Source organism: Cebidichthys violaceus, unplaced genomic scaffold (genome assembly GCF_023349555.1).
Source record: "Cebidichthys violaceus isolate CVI_PGR_0920_01 unplaced genomic scaffold, fCebVio1.0.p SCAF_9, whole genome shotgun sequence".
Lineage (NCBI taxonomy): Eukaryota > Metazoa > Chordata > Actinopteri > Perciformes > Stichaeidae > Cebidichthys > Cebidichthys violaceus.
This window is the reverse complement of record NW_027176975.1, coordinates 2,160,149-2,175,019: the sequence shown is the minus strand read 5'-3', so window position 1 is coordinate 2,175,019 and position 14,871 is coordinate 2,160,149. Positions and strand designations below refer to the sequence as shown.

The following is a 14,871-nucleotide window of genomic DNA, read 5'->3' as shown; positions in this document are numbered from 1 at the left end:
ACAGAAAGACAGAGAGACAGGTGACAGACAGACAGACAGACAGGTGACAGCAGACAGACAGACAGACAGCAGACAGAGAGACAGACAGACAGCAGGCAGACAGACAGACAGACAGCAGACAGGTGACAGACAGACAGACAGACAGACAGAGAGACAGACAGACAGACAGACAGACAGGAGGCAGACAGACAGACAGACAGACAGACAGGTGACAGCAGACAGACAGACAGACAGACAGGTGACAGCAGACAGACAGACAGGTGACAGCAGACAGACAGGTCGTGCTGACAGAGCTGGGTACTATTAACCATGTCTGTAGTTCTGTCTGTAGTTCTCTCATGTTCTCTGATGGAGCTCCGTTCTAGAGCAGCTCGTACTGAACATGCAGACGGAGTAAAAGTCTGACGTTTCCTCATAATGAAATCCCTCCTGCTGCACCTCTTGTGAGTCCATATCCAGAGGAGAACCTCATGTTCCTTTATCTATTCCACATCCATACTATTCCTCAATTCATAATATTGTAAAGTTTGATTTTGGCTAACAGTGAAAAGTGTAAAAGCCTAGTTAAACTGAGTAACACAGCTGCGACTTTACGTGACAAAACCGCAACAGAATAAGTACAAAATAAGTAATTATCTATTGTAAACTAATGTTAAACTGCTGATCTATGAAGCGGCACTGTATTTGAGGAACCAGCCCACTCCCTCGAACGCTATAGGCTCACCGCGCAGCCTGCACGGTGTGTGTGTGCGGTGGCGAGATCAGGCGTCCCCTCTGTAGCCCTGCCCCCATTGCTGCTGTCGCCTAGGAAACGGGGCGTGGGCTAACGCGCTCGCGGAGCAGGTTGACGGCCGTGATTGGCTGAAGCGTCGGACGATGTCGTAGCGTGCCATCGCTCCATCGGCGGAGGAAGAGTTACACTCCGTGGCGTCGGCGAGACCCCCGGCTTGTCTGCGTGCTCCACACCGGGGAGGCAAGAACCCCGTCACCTCCGCTCCTCTCCCTCTCTCAACCACCACCACCACCACCTCCACTCTCTGACCCGCTCAAGGTGAGTCAGGCTTTAATAAGAAGTCTCCATTCAAACACGGTCGGTTGTGTGTCGGGGAATAGTCCCGCAGACGTTAAAAAGACGGTGAGCTACGTCACTAACCGACGAGCGCACAGCCGCAACACAGCGGACGTTGACGGCTTAGACCCGCTAGTCCGCGGGGGGGACTAGAGTCAAATAAAGGGATTTTAAATCGCAAGTATGAACGAATTGCGCGCTGTTAACTGCGCAGTATCGACGCAACTTAATATTACGGGGTTTCTCTACAGGGAGTGATTCGCCGGAGTACTTTGACGCAGTTTAAATGATGTAGTTAGGCTGTAAAGTAACTAAAAAAAAATTAAAAAAAATCAATTACTGGGGATAAAGTTACACCTAAATAATTTATTTCATGTTATTTCCACGGCATAGGAAAGTTCAATCTCTCTCAAACTAATTTAATCTCAAATATAAAGTCCTTTCTCTTTTTTTTTTTAATACCCAAAATGAGATGTATTCTATTGTATTTGGGATATTAAAAAAATTGATTTTTCTAAATAGTTAATATAATTTTTTTTTCAAATTAGTTCCTCCTTGTTTGGCCATTATAAAAATCATTTCCTGCTTTGGTGAGACGTCCAACTAGTCTGTTTTTTGGGACATCCTGGCATGTGTCTGTGAATGAGTTGATATTCCTAATCTCGGACTATACTTGCTTTTTGATTTCCATTGCGTTCTGACCTCTGACCTGTGTGTCCAGCTGACATTACTCCACCTGTGTCGTTTTAACGTAGCCCCACCCCCCCCCTCCGCTGCAACCATGCTGACCCGTCTGTTCCGTATGCACGGCCTCCTGGTGGCCTCCCACCCCTGGGAGGTGATCGTCGGCACGGTCACCCTCACCATCTGCATGATGTCCATGAACATGTTCACCGGCAACGACCGGATCTGCGGCTGGAACTTCGACTGCCCCAAAACGGAGGAGGTGAGTGAACGCCCGTCTGCCCCCCCCCCCTCTGTCTTAAAGGGACAGTCACCTGAAACTTAAATAAGATGAGTATAGGGGAGTCAAACCGAACACTGCCTCTCATCACGTCCTCCTCTCTCTCTCTCTTTTTTTTTTTTAACAGCAAATTCTCAGCAGTGACATCATCATCCTGACCATCACACGCTGCATCGCCATTGTCTACATTTACTTCCAGTTCCAGAACCTGAGACAGCTGGGCTCTAAATACATTTTGGGTAAAACATATTGACGTGAACGTTCCATATTGATCAGCATGCGGCTCCTCCGGCTGCAGACAGATGTGTCTAAACACCTGATCTACTGTCCTGCAGGCATCGCGGGCCTGTTCACCATATTCTCCAGCTTCGTCTTCAGCACGGTGGTCATCCACTTCCTCGACAAAGAGCTCACGGGCCTCAAGTAAGGGCTTCGCGTACTTCTGTCCTCTGTCCTCTGTTTTAAAACTGTCTCCGGCTCACCGCTCTGCTCTGTCCTCCAGTGAGGCGCTGCCCTTCTTCCTGCTCCTCATCGACCTCTCCAAAGCGTGCGCCCTCGCCAAGTTCGCCTTGAGCTCCAGCTCTCAGGTACGAGGAAAGAAAGAAACTAGTCACATGTTGCACACATTTGACGTGAGGTCCAAACGGCGGCCCTGACCGGTTTCCTGTACGTCTTTCAGGACGAGGTGAGGGAGAACATCGCCCGCGGCATGGCGGTACTCGGGCCCACCTTCACTCTGGACGCCCTGGTGGAGTGCTTGGTGATCGGAGTGGGGACCATGTCAGGTACTTGCTGCCGCCGTGAGTTTTCCTCTGCCCCGTGACGTCACCGTTGGGCGTGTCGGACCGGGACAGAACAATGGCACCGAGGCGTCTCCTTAATCCTCTGAACCTCCAGCGGTTTCAGGGCGTTTCCTCTGCTCCTGTCGCACAAAAACGCGTCACTTGAAGTCCTGACGAAATGGATTTTGAGCTTTGATTTGGTTGCGTTTCCTGACGGAGGCGCACGTGGATGCGTTCACTGAGCGTTGGGAAGTTGAAATTCCGATGCTAACGTCTGTTTTTACGGCGTCGGTCTATAATAACTGCTGTCATTTCAGCGTTTTTTTAAAACAAAACAAATACATATATACATTTGGGGGCTTTTATTAACACTGGAGCTTTGTGATTTGGTCACTCTGGTGACGGTCTCCTGTCCTGATGCCCGGGTGTCTGTCTTGTGTCTTTTCAGGCGTGCGGCATTTGGAAATCATGTGCTGCTTCGGCTGCATGTCCGTCTTGGCCAACTACTTCGTGTTCATGACGTTCTTCCCGGCGTGTGTCTCCCTGGTGCTGGAGGTAGGGATGCCGTGTTTATCATCGTGTGTGTGTGTGTGTGTGTGTGTGTGTGTGTGTGTGTGTGTGTGTGTGTGTGTGTTAATGTCAGTTGTTGTTTGACCGTGTGGCCTTTGCTTGTGCAGTTGTCCCGGGACAGTCAGGAGGGCCATCCCATCTGGCAGCTGAGCCACTTCTCCAGAGTCCTGGAGGAGGAGGAGGACAACAAGCCCAACCCCGTGAGCCAGAGAGTCAAGATGATCATGGTAACGCGTCTCTCTTCCCTTCCCTCTTTCTTTCTCGTGTTTTCATTTCAAACGCGAGCCGTCGTTTCTGAACCTCTGCTCTGCTTGCAGTCTCTGGGCCTGGTGATGGTGCACGCCCACAGCCGCTGGATCGCCGAGCCCTTGAACGCCAACGCCACGGCGGGCGTCCCGCAGGTCGGCATGGAGCTGGACCACCTCTTGCCCAGGAGGATCGAGCCAGAGATGCCGCTGTGGCACTTCTACCTCGCCAGGTGAGGCGAGCGACACAAGCTTGTGAAAGTTATTCTGTAGCATTTAGGTCTGTCGTACTTAGCTCCGCCCTCTCGTGTAACCCCTCCCCCCCCTGCAGGATGCTCACCATGGACGTCGAGCAGGTGATCTGTCTGGCCTTGGCCCTGCTGCTGGCCATCAAGTACATCTTCTTCGAGCAGGCCGAGACGGAGTCCACTCTGTCCCTGAAGAACCCCATCACCATGTCCGCCCCGGCCCTGACCCCCCGGCGACCCGCCGACACCTGCTGCAGGAAGGAGCCGTGTCCTCCCCGAGCCCTCGCACCCCCAGCCCCGAGCGCGCCTGCCAACAAGACGGAGAGAGGTGTGTGTGTGTGTGTGTGTGTGTGTGTGTGTGTGTGTGTGTGTGTGTGTGTGTGAATGGCGGCGATGTGACTCGTGCAAAGCTCTGCCGTCTCCAACTCTGCCTCGTTTTTCCCCCACAGACGAGGTGATCCGACCCTTGTCCGCCCCGGCCGCCGAGCCGCCCCGGCCGAAGAGCTTCTTCGTGGCGGAGGACGGCGAGGAGGAGCTCAAGTGTGAGACGGATCGGCCGAGCCTCCCGCCGACGCCCAGGGAGCTGAAGGACTGCGTGGCCATCATCAACAACCCCGAGGTGAGACCGTCGCCGCGGGTTGGTTGCGTCGCACCCGGGCCCACCTGCTGGCTCCCTGCGTCCCGCTAAGAGTCAGTGCTGTTTGTGTGATTTAACTACGGTCGTAATGAGCTTAGTCACTCCTCTCTCTCTCTCTCTCTCTCTCTTTCTCTCTCTCTCTCTCTCTCTCTCTCTCTCGCCGAGGCTGAGCCAATTAGAGCGTGACGCCAGTAGAAAAGACACTTTGCTCTGATTCCGCCGGCTCCCTGTGGCCTCACACACACGAGACACACATGCAGGGTCACTGACATGAGAACTGCTACAAAATGTGCTCTCCGCTGCGTTTCAGCACCCGGGACAGCTCCGCAATGACAAACACACACACACTCGCTATTCACACAACAACTTTTAAGTGAGTTTCGAAGCACGACCGCTGACCACAGCGACTCACAGTAAGTCTGTCTGACGGTCTCCCTGCAGCTGGGGGCTCGTTTCCTGAGCGATGCTGAGGTGGTGCTGCTGGTCAACTCCAAACACATCCCCGCCTACAAGCTGGAGGCCATGATGGAGAAACCAGAGAGAGGAGTGGCCATACGGAGACAGATGATATCTGACAAACTTCCCTCCCCTTCTGCGCTGTCCACCCTGCCGTACGCTGACTATGACTACTCCAAGGTGAAGACACACACACACACACACAGACACAGACACACACACACACACACACACACACACACACACACACACACACACAGAGGACCGCCCTGCGGTGACATTGCGTCGCCCTCTGCTTCCCGTTTGACGACGGCGTTTCTGTTTTCCAGGTTGTTGGCACCTGCTGTGAGAATGTGATCGGCTACATTCCCGTGCCGGTGGGCGTGGCCGGGCCGCTGCATCTGGACGGGAAGCAGTTCCAGGTTCCCATGGCAACCACGGAGGGCTGCTTGGTCGCCAGCACCAACCGCGGATGTCGGGCAATCGCCGTGAGTGTCGGTTATATAGTTTACAATGTTTACTGAGGGAATAAATCAAGAGGGAAGTAGAGTCATTTTAGACTAGACTTCTATACAACCAGAGGAGTCGCCCCCTGGTGGACACTAGAGAGAATGCAGCTTTAACACATGAAGCTTTGGCTTCACTCTTCAGAACCGGAGGTCGCCGCCTGTTTGTGAACTAAATGAGTAAAAGTTTCTATTACTCCAGAATGTATTCTAATGTGTACTGCATCTGACTTGCGGTCAGCTGGGAGGCGGAGCCAACTGTCGCATCCTGGCTGACAGCATGACTCGGGGACCCGTAGTGAGGCTGCCCTCCGCCTGCCAGGCCGCCGAGGTCAAGGCCTGGCTGGAGAGCACGGACGGTTTTCAGGCCGTCAAAGAGGCGTTCGACAACACCAGCAGGTAAAACCGTGACATGGACAGAACACTGGCAGTGTGGGCTCAGCGTTGTCTTTGCGTGAACGAGTCCTGTGGTTGCTGTCGGCAGGTTTGCGCGGCTCCAGAAGCTGCTGGTTGGTCTCGCCGGGAGAAATCTCTACATCCGCTTCCATTCCAAGACGGGAGACGCCATGGGGATGAACATGATCTCTAAGGTAACCGCTTCAGCCTGGTCCTGTGCACCGTTTCCTTAACGTCCTCGACGGCCTGGTTTTAAAACCAACAACCGCTCTGCCCCGCAGGGTACGGAGCAGGCTCTGAGCACACTGCAGCAGCACTTCCCCGAGCTGCAGGTGCTGGCCGTCAGCGGGAACTACTGCACCGACAAGAAACCGGCGGCCATCAACTGGATCGAGGGCCGGGGCAAGTCCGCCGTCTGCGAGGCCACCATCCCCGCCAAAGTGGTCCGAGAGGTAGGAGGAGAGCCGGGGTCTCATCTCGGTACTGGCATCGGGTCCAGCCGGATATACCGGATCTACTTCATGTTAAAAGTCTTTACGATGAGGACGGTGTGTGCCGGGCCTCAGGGGCACACAGGAGGAAGGAATCTGTTGTTGAATCTAGATCGCGTATCGTGACCCCCGCTTGTCGCTGCAGGTGTTGAAAACGTCCACGGCGGCTCTGGTGGAGGTGAACATCGGTAAGAACCTGGTGGGCTCAGCCATGGCGGGCAGCATCGGCGGGTTCAACGCGCACGCAGCCAACCTGGTGGCTGCCATCTACATAGCCTGTGGACAGGTGAAGTCTATCGAACGGCCTTTGTTATCTTCTGTGTACTCTTGTGTTTCCTGTTGTTAATGTGTGTGTGTGTGTCTGTGTGTGTGTGTGTGTGTGTGTGTGTGTGTGTGTGTGTGTGTGTGTGTGTGTGTGTGTGTGTGTGTGTGTGGCTCCTCCAGGATCCGGCCCAGTCGGTGGGCAGCAGTAACTGCATCACCCTGATGGAGGCGTCGGGGCCAACGGGGGAGGACCTGTACATCACCTGCACCATGCCCTCCATAGAGCTGGGCACCGTAGGAGGAGGCACCAACCTGCCCCCCCAGCAAGCCTGCCTCCAGGTACACACACACACACACACACACACACACACACACACACACACACACACACACACACACACACTCCAGGAAGTTAGCTAAATAGATTGCATTGATTCTAGCAGGACTCATACGTTGCTGTGTTTCTTATTGTGTGTGTGTGTGTGTGTGTGTGTGTGTGTGTGTGTGTGTGTGTGTGTGTGTGTGTGTGTGTGTGTGTGTGTGTGTGTGTGCAGATGCTGGGTGTGCAGGGAGCCAGTCAGGACTGTCCGGGGGACAACGCCCGGCAGCTGGCCCGGGTCGTGTGCGCCACCGTTCTGGCCGGAGAGCTGTCCCTGATGTCTGCTCTGGCTGCCGGCCACCTGGTCAAGAGTCACATGACACACAACAGGTGAGAGCACGAAGGACAAAGTCTTTTTTTTATATATATATATATATATATGTATATACAAAGGGTGTATTTGACATACAGCGTGGTGGAAACTGATCTGTTCCGTCTGCAGATCCAAGGTGGACCTTCAGGAGACTCCAGGAACCTGCACCAAGAAGGCCTCCTGAGAGGACCGAGGGGAGCCCGGCCTCCTTCGGGTGAGACCGGGTTACCTGAGGGACCAGTCCAGTACACCCGGGCAAATGAGGACAATGTGAAGGGGACTAATCGTATTCACCAAGACAACAGAACCCAGAAGATTACAAAGTGCTTTGACCAATCTCTATGCTGGATATAAAAACTTAAATATATTAATTTTCTGTTTCATGGAGCTCGAAGCAGAGCAGTTAATTACTGTCGTCTTTTATTTCCACATTTAACAATGCTTTTCTTTGTTTGTTTTTTTTGGTAACGGACAGTTTGGGAACAAATTAAAATATTTCTGCTGTCCCGTTGCCAAATGCAGCATTGTGAACACCGACGCGATGGAATGCCGCCTACTAGCTGTGGACTCTTCATCGTTTAAAGTCTTCATCGGGGGGGGGGGGGTGTATGTGAGGAATCGGGGCAGGAGGGAGGAAGCGTGAGCGTGTTGGGATTATAAATGTACGATCGTCACAGAGAAACCAAACCAGTGGCTCAACTCTCCTCCGCGCCGCATTTCCACAACCAAAGAGAATGACTTTGAAGAACAGTGTTTAAGATGTTTAAATCGAGACGAAGCGCTGGCGTCGCCGTGATGATGCAAGCGGTCTTCATTTTAAAGTATACTACGCCTCGTTCCCGCATAGCTCTGCGTACGCAAGTGAGTCAACGGGTGCGTTCATTCCTACGAGAATGGGGAAGCTCCTCCCTCTTGTTTTTTATTTTGGTCCGAAATTTACCTCGAAGGGTTCGTCAAAAACTTGTGCATCGGGTTTTCCGATATAAATTGTATGCACATGTGGGCCACACAGGAAGTTAGCATGAAAGAGGAGAGTTGAAGTTAGCATGAAATGCTATCTTCCTGGTAGCAAATTGTTAACTGCTAGAAAAAATTTCGAAAAGTTCCAACGGCACATTCAGCTAACGGCATGCTAGCTAACGGCATGCTAGCTAACGGCATGCTAGCGGTCCATACATACAAAATTACCATTTCTACCACGGCGGAATGGGCTGAAAAAGAAAATCGCATCTACTCCGACAAAACCAACTGTTTTTATTCATGAATCACACATGAACTGGAATATATGGAAGTTACAATAGCATGACATAAACATTTATAAAAATGCAACTAGTCTCATTCAGAGACACATTTATAATAAATAAATACAATAAATGTGTAATAAATGTAGTTATGCAACATTATTTGGTTATTAACTAAAATAATAAATACATATTTTGTATTTTTTGTATGCAATATGTATTAATAATGCATTTAATTATTGTTAGTTTATACATTATGACATTTTTTGCATCATCACATTCATCCCTAAATAACTGCTCAGCTGTGCTACTTCTTGTTCCTCTTTACAGTTTAACAACGTTCATTATGCTCCATCAAACTTCACTTGAATAGAATAATAATAATTCAAAATAATAACTCATTTAATACAAGTTGCACGTTATTTTCACATTCTTTTGTCAGACTTAAATCATCATGGTGTGGTTGTGACTTATTAAATCTCTCTGGAGCTTTTGGCTAACGGCTGTTCTAATGAGATCACTCGGCATTAACCCCCCCCACACACACACACACACACACACACACACACACACATCCTGTCCAATGGGTCCCCTCAGCAGAGGTCCGGGGTCAGAGATCCCTCCACTGATCCGTCGGCGCTCGGCCCTCACCAGAGGAGCTGCCGGCCAATCGGACGCGTCTCACCGGCTGAGAGTGCACCGATTGGCTGAGCGCCGGCTGCAGAGTCCTGCGTCATGTCGGTGGGGAGTGAAGCTGGTTGTAGGTAACAGAGCGCGGTGTTTGACGCTGTAGGCACACCGTGACGTAGCGTGAATGAGATGATGTCATGTTTGTGGTAGTTTCCTACTAATGGCACGGTGGAGAAACGTCTTTAATGTCCTGAATGACACGAGATGGTCCCACATTGACACACGTGTGTACAGGCTGCTGTCTCGGGGTTAAAAAGGACTGTGTGTGGACTTGGTGTGGATCATGAGACAAGGGGGACAGACCAGAGGCCCCACCACCCCTCCTACAGTCTGTAGGAGCAAGACACACAGACTGTGGCCTCTCTTTGAAGTTATTTTGTGTCTGTTTGTGTGTTTTATTTTTGGCTTTGTGTCTCTGTGCAGTCATTTTTTGTGTATTTTGTCCTTCTTTATATGTCATTTTGGGTTCTTTTTGTTGTCATTTGTGTCTCTTTGTACACATTTTGTGTCTTCTTTCTTTAGCATAGGAAACCTATGGGAAGGAAAGTAGATAATTCCGTCCCACAATTCCTTGCGGCGGCAACATTTTAAAGTGACGCACCTTTCAATAAGCTTACACCAGTTTAGTTACACTCATAGTCATGAAGTAACAGGATTCATGTTGATGATTATGAACAGACAGAGATTTATGTATTTATTTACTTCAAACATGTAACAAATAAGTACAATGTAACTTACTTTTATGTAAATAAAACGGTAAATATAGCAAACTGTCAATTTGTTATCCCTAAACACCACGGTAGTCTTTTCCTAACTCCTCGTGACGCATCTTTCCTTGACCCCATGACGTTTTTCAAGGAAAAAGTGATTAGGAAAGGACGTTAGGAGGTCATTTTTTGGGACTTTTCTGCCGCAAGCCGGTGAAAAAGAAGAAGAAGCGCGTTACACTCCCGTCCACTAGGTGGCAGTGCGGACATTGAACGTTAAGCGGCGGCTTCGCCAATATACACGAAGAAGAAGAAGAAAGACGACACAGACACGGGACAGCGGCGTGAACACAGAGTATCTGTGGTGTACTTCTACTAATACTACTACTATGCTTTCCCTCACCAGAACGCCTTGTGTGTATTCGCGCGCGATGTGTCACCTCGCGAACACACAGCTCAACACGCTGACACCGCAGAGCACGAGGAACCTGTTCGACCAGGTGACGTTAGCCGACGTTAGCTAGCTGCGTCACACGCATCGCTAATGTTGCGTCATAATATCGCGGCTCGCTGACCCGCACGTTAACGTTGTTTTCATTAATATTCCAGTTTAGGAGGTTGTCTCATCTCACGAGGGTTCGTCCGCTTACCGCGCACGCGCTGCATCCCGTCCGTCAACCTCAAAACAAAGTGAGTTAATAAGTTCTAATGTAATCTCCTGAAGTGTTTACTCCAGCAGTGGACACGTCTGATGACGACTAACGAGTCCGTGTTGTTTGCTGACCTCAGTGGCTGGAGAGCAGAGCTGAGGGTGTCAGGTGGAGGAAGAACATCCACCTGACACCGCCGAGGCTGGAGAATCCCACCCCGGTGCAGCCAAGGTAACCCTAACCCTTTGTTCTATCCTCTCAGCATCTCCGCTCCGGAGCTGAATGTCTTCAACTAACAGGTGAGCTCTGTGTCTCCCTCTGCTAGTGAGCTGTCTGAAGGCGCGTATGACAAGCTGGCGGAGGAGACGATGGACGCCCTGACCGATTACTTTGAGGACCTGATGGACGAAGCTTTCACCGGAGCAGACTACGACGTCGTCTACTCCGTAAGTCCGTCTATCTCCGTCTTAAGGTCTCTTTGGATCGTCTGACTGCAGGTCTTAGTATTCTGACCCACTACTAGCAGGTTACAACCATGGCCGGAGACATTATGTCAGGTTAAAGCTGCATTCTCTCTAGTGTCCACCAGGGGGCGACTCCTCTGGTTGTATAGAAGTCTAGTCTAAAATGACTCTACTTCTCTCTTGATTTATTCCCTCAGTAAACATTGTAAACATGAGTTTATGGTCTCAATCTCTAGTTTACAGTCTTCTTCAATACAGCATGATGTTCATTTAGTACATTATGCTCCATTTAGAGTCAAACAGACCATAAAGCAGGGGATGATTTAGGGGCGGGGCTACACGCTGATTGACAGGTCTCTACCAGAGACGTATACGGCGTCTCTACGTCACTCCTCCTCAGTCCAGATGTGGTCACTTCCTGTTCACTGGATGCAAAAAAAACAAGATGGCGACGGCGGAATCGCAGAACTCGAGGCTTCAAAACAACCTATTATTTACAGTCTATGGCCACAACTCAATAACTGTAATATGCTAATCATGACAATTTCACTCAAACGTCTAAAAGGATTAATAATGACGGCGTGATGACATTTTTGGACAGACAGTGTGTTTGAACTGCAAACTTGACCGGTTGGTGGAGGCGTGCAACCTCGAGTGTGATGGAGGTGTGAATCGTCACTGGCGAACGATTCAAGGTGCACTTCCTGTTTCCCAGCATTACCGTCACACTGCGCTGTCCTCCTGTCTGTCCTCCTGTCTGCAGTGAGTCTGTCCTGTCACTGTTGAGACGTCTGGGACGTCCCGTCTGTCACCGTCCTGTCTCTCTTTTTATTTCTTCCATCCGTCTCCACCGCTTCCCCCCCTGTAACACCGTCCACCCTGTCAGTGGTCCATGAGAGGTTGATTAATAAAGTGTGTGTGTGTGTGTGTGTGTGTGTGTGTGTGTGTGTGTGTGTGTGTGTGTGTGTGTGTCTCTCTAATCGTTTTGGTTGGACAGCGGCTGTCGCTGCTGGCTCTGACTGATTGGCCAGTGTTCCAATCTTGGCAGCTGACCCCCTTTTTCAACTAGCTGCGGTGACACATGGGGCCATAAACAACACACACACACACACACACACACACACACACACACACACACACACAGAGCAGAGTCAAGAGAGCTGTAACTGTGCTGGCTAAATAAGAGCCAGGGGCATCGCCGCGCTGTGCAGAGGGTCTCGGAGAGGTGCTGGAGTAAATCTTCATGGAATAATCGAGAAGCAGCAGTTGACCCTTTAAATGCAATCCTCCGTCTCACAGTATAGAGTTTAGCCCTGTTAGAGGGGCTTCAAAGACCTCCCCCTAAAGACACACACACACACATCATGGACTGTATTGGTTTGTGGACAGCAGTGTTGAAGCCTCGAGTGACGTAGAGACGCCGTATACGTCTCCGGTAGAGAGACCTGTCAATCGCCCTCGGGCAATATCAGTGTGTTCTAATGTGGGATTTCAGAATAAAAGCCCTGTAAGCTGTAATAATGTCGAGGTTCGTTGTCTGTCGTTGAAATGATGTGTTCCTGTTCAGAGTGGCGTGCTCACAGTGAAGGTGGGCAGAGACCACGGCACCTACGTCATCAACAAACAGACGCCCAACAGACAGATCTGGCTTTCTTCTCCCACCAGGTGAGACACACACACACACACACACACACACACACACACACACACACACACACACACACACACACACACACACACACACACACACACACACACACACACGAGAGAGCCGGATGTTCGGCTCCGCACTGGGCCGACGCACACGGCTCTTCTCGAGACGCCCTCGTAGGAGGAAGCGCCCTCTGCGACACCAGCATCTGTCTGCAACGCACAATCGACCACATCACCCAGATGTGATGGAACGGAGCCCCGCCCCTTTTCCTCCAGCTTTAAATCAGAAAAAGATAAGGCGACTCAGAGGGTAGTTCTCCAGCCTTTATTTGCCGCCGCAGAAGAAAACACAACGCACATTTTAGTTGCTTCCTGAAATCTCTGCGTCGCTACGTTATACGACGGGGCAGCCTGACGTGAAAGTAAATGGCGCCAAAAAGGCTGAATGAAACGGCCACTAAACTTATATTTTTAACAGTCAAAAAGGCACGCAACAGCTTGATAAGGTCATCAACTTAGCAGTTACTAAAGTGCGTAGCGCTTAACGGTTCCATTCCCGTAGAAAACAACAACAACAACATTCTTCCACACAGTAATGAATAACTGAAGGTACTTTTAGAGGGTTCACTTTCTGTTTCTTGAAATCTGAAACAACGACGTCTCGGCTAATTCCCTGGCGTCTTGTCGTTGCAGCGGACCGAAGCGCTACGACTGGACGGGGCAGCGCTGGGTCTACGCTCACGACGGCGTGAGCCTCCACCGGCTGCTCTCCGAGGAGTTCTCCGTCATCTTCAACAGGGACATGGACCTGTCGGGCCTGCCTTACTCCTGAGGCCAACACACCTGTCTCACAACCTGTCTCACAACCTGTCTCACAACCTGCACACAGTGCAACTACAGTGACTCGTGAAGCGAATACATTAGCGCCAAAGACACAGTCTATATATATATATATGTGTGTATATATATATATATATATACACATAATGTACGACAACTCCACAGCAGTTTTATTTAATAAGTGATCTATACGTGTTATCTATGTTCTATAATAATGAAATGTACATATGTATTTCATGTTGATTTCATTAAATATTTGAAACAAAACAACATTTCTTTTCTTGCCAACTTGCCAAACATCTTTAACTCCTGAACCAGGAGAATCAGAAAAGCGTAACTTTCCTTTATGAATGATTTAATATTCCATATACGCAGCACAAGCTGGACTCGTCTGGACTCATATTTCATGACCCGGTGCCGCATGTCTGTGCTTAAGACGGGACCGAAGGAAGAAGTGGTGTGATGTTATGAAGTGGTTATTGTTACCGTGACAAGAAAGCCGGCCGAACCTTAACGAAGGAGTTTGCCGACGCTCTCCGGGTGAAATACTGCTTATGTATTTATTTCCTTAACGATTGCCTGGAACGTGCATCTATTTTAAAAACACTTCAGTGGTCTGGGGCATATTTCTCCAGTCAGACTTTTGCAAATTTCCTCTAACATTTGTGAATATGGTCCATATCTGACCTATAAATACCCCAATAATAAGACTTTAAGGGCCACGTGGGAAAAGCTTCTCTCTCTCACTCTCTCTGTCTCTGTCTGTCTCTATCTCTGTCTCACTCTCTCACTCTCTGTCTCACTCTCTGTCGCTCTCACTCTGTCTCACTGTCTCTCACTCACTCTCTCTGTCTCCAACTCTCTCTCACTCTCTCACTCTGTCTCACTTTCTCTCAATCTCTCTCTCTGTCTCACTCTGTCTCTCTTTGAATAAAGAACACCACGTGAACTGCTAGGCTTGGTCTGTGTTGCAACATTTACCTGGACTGTTTTTAAATGAGTGTTAACCGTGTTCAATAATCTCATGCTAATTGCTAATGCTAACTAATAATTATGGTTGTGTAAGAGTGCGAGGGTCTGTTCGGTGAAAATACAGCATAAACATTTGTTGAGTTGACTCGCAAGGCCGGGATATGCTAGCCTTTGCATTAGCGCTAGCTATATGTATGCTATCAAGTAGGATAAATGATTAGCTTTAGCGATTAGTGTTAGCCATTAGCTTATTGAAAGGGATACGGCTATTTGAAACGGTAATTTATAAACAGTAACGTATGCCTCTAGATCAGCCAATAGCCACACTCGATTG

At 49.8% G+C, this 14,871-nt stretch overlaps 2 protein-coding genes across 2 annotated transcripts; both read left to right on the top strand.

Annotated features, from left to right (window-relative positions):
• Positions 1-913: 913 nt before the first annotated feature.
• On the top strand, positions 914-7,727 carry hmgcra (3-hydroxy-3-methylglutaryl-CoA reductase a). Its single transcript, XM_068702927.1, has 20 exons — positions 914-1,051; positions 1,825-2,015; positions 2,161-2,272; positions 2,369-2,456; positions 2,536-2,620; positions 2,713-2,818; positions 3,264-3,370; positions 3,493-3,612; positions 3,703-3,863; positions 3,962-4,206; positions 4,328-4,497; positions 4,957-5,151; positions 5,301-5,459; positions 5,719-5,876; positions 5,962-6,067; positions 6,155-6,325; positions 6,510-6,650; positions 6,809-6,967; positions 7,183-7,337; positions 7,450-7,727. Exons 2-20 carry the CDS (start codon positions 1,851-1,853, stop codon positions 7,502-7,504), a joined length of 2,658 nt encoding a protein of 885 aa, XP_068559028.1. The 5' UTR covers positions 914-1,051; positions 1,825-1,850; the 3' UTR covers positions 7,505-7,727.
• A 2,548-nt stretch (positions 7,728-10,275) lies between these two features.
• Positions 10,276-13,788, top strand: fxn (frataxin). The gene is made up of 6 exons (XM_068704205.1): positions 10,276-10,458; positions 10,568-10,648; positions 10,748-10,839; positions 10,934-11,054; positions 12,640-12,737; positions 13,419-13,788. The coding sequence occupies exons 1-6, from the start codon at positions 10,348-10,350 to the stop codon at positions 13,555-13,557; spliced, it is 642 nt and encodes a 213-aa protein (XP_068560306.1). The 5' UTR covers positions 10,276-10,347; the 3' UTR covers positions 13,558-13,788.
• Positions 13,789-14,871: the final 1,083 nt, after the last annotated feature.

Excerpts from the sequence above, each read along its gene's own strand:
- hmgcra (XM_068702927.1), top strand. The coding sequence starts at position 1,851 with ATGCTGACCCGTCTGTTCCGTATGCACGGCCTCCTGGTGGCCTCCCAC. Across the intron at positions 2,819-3,263 it reads CGGAGTGGGGACCATGTCAG|GCGTGCGGCATTTGGAAATC; the intron begins GTACTTGCTGCC and ends GTGTCTTTTCAG. Across the intron at positions 6,651-6,808 it reads TCTACATAGCCTGTGGACAG|GATCCGGCCCAGTCGGTGGG; the intron begins GTGAAGTCTATC and ends TGGCTCCTCCAG.
- fxn (XM_068704205.1), top strand. The coding sequence starts at position 10,348 with ATGCTTTCCCTCACCAGAACGCCTTGTGTGTATTCGCGCGCGATGTGT. Across the intron at positions 10,649-10,747 it reads TCCGTCAACCTCAAAACAAA|TGGCTGGAGAGCAGAGCTGA; the intron begins GTGAGTTAATAA and ends TGCTGACCTCAG. Across the intron at positions 10,840-10,933 it reads CCCACCCCGGTGCAGCCAAG|TGAGCTGTCTGAAGGCGCGT; the intron begins GTAACCCTAACC and ends TCCCTCTGCTAG.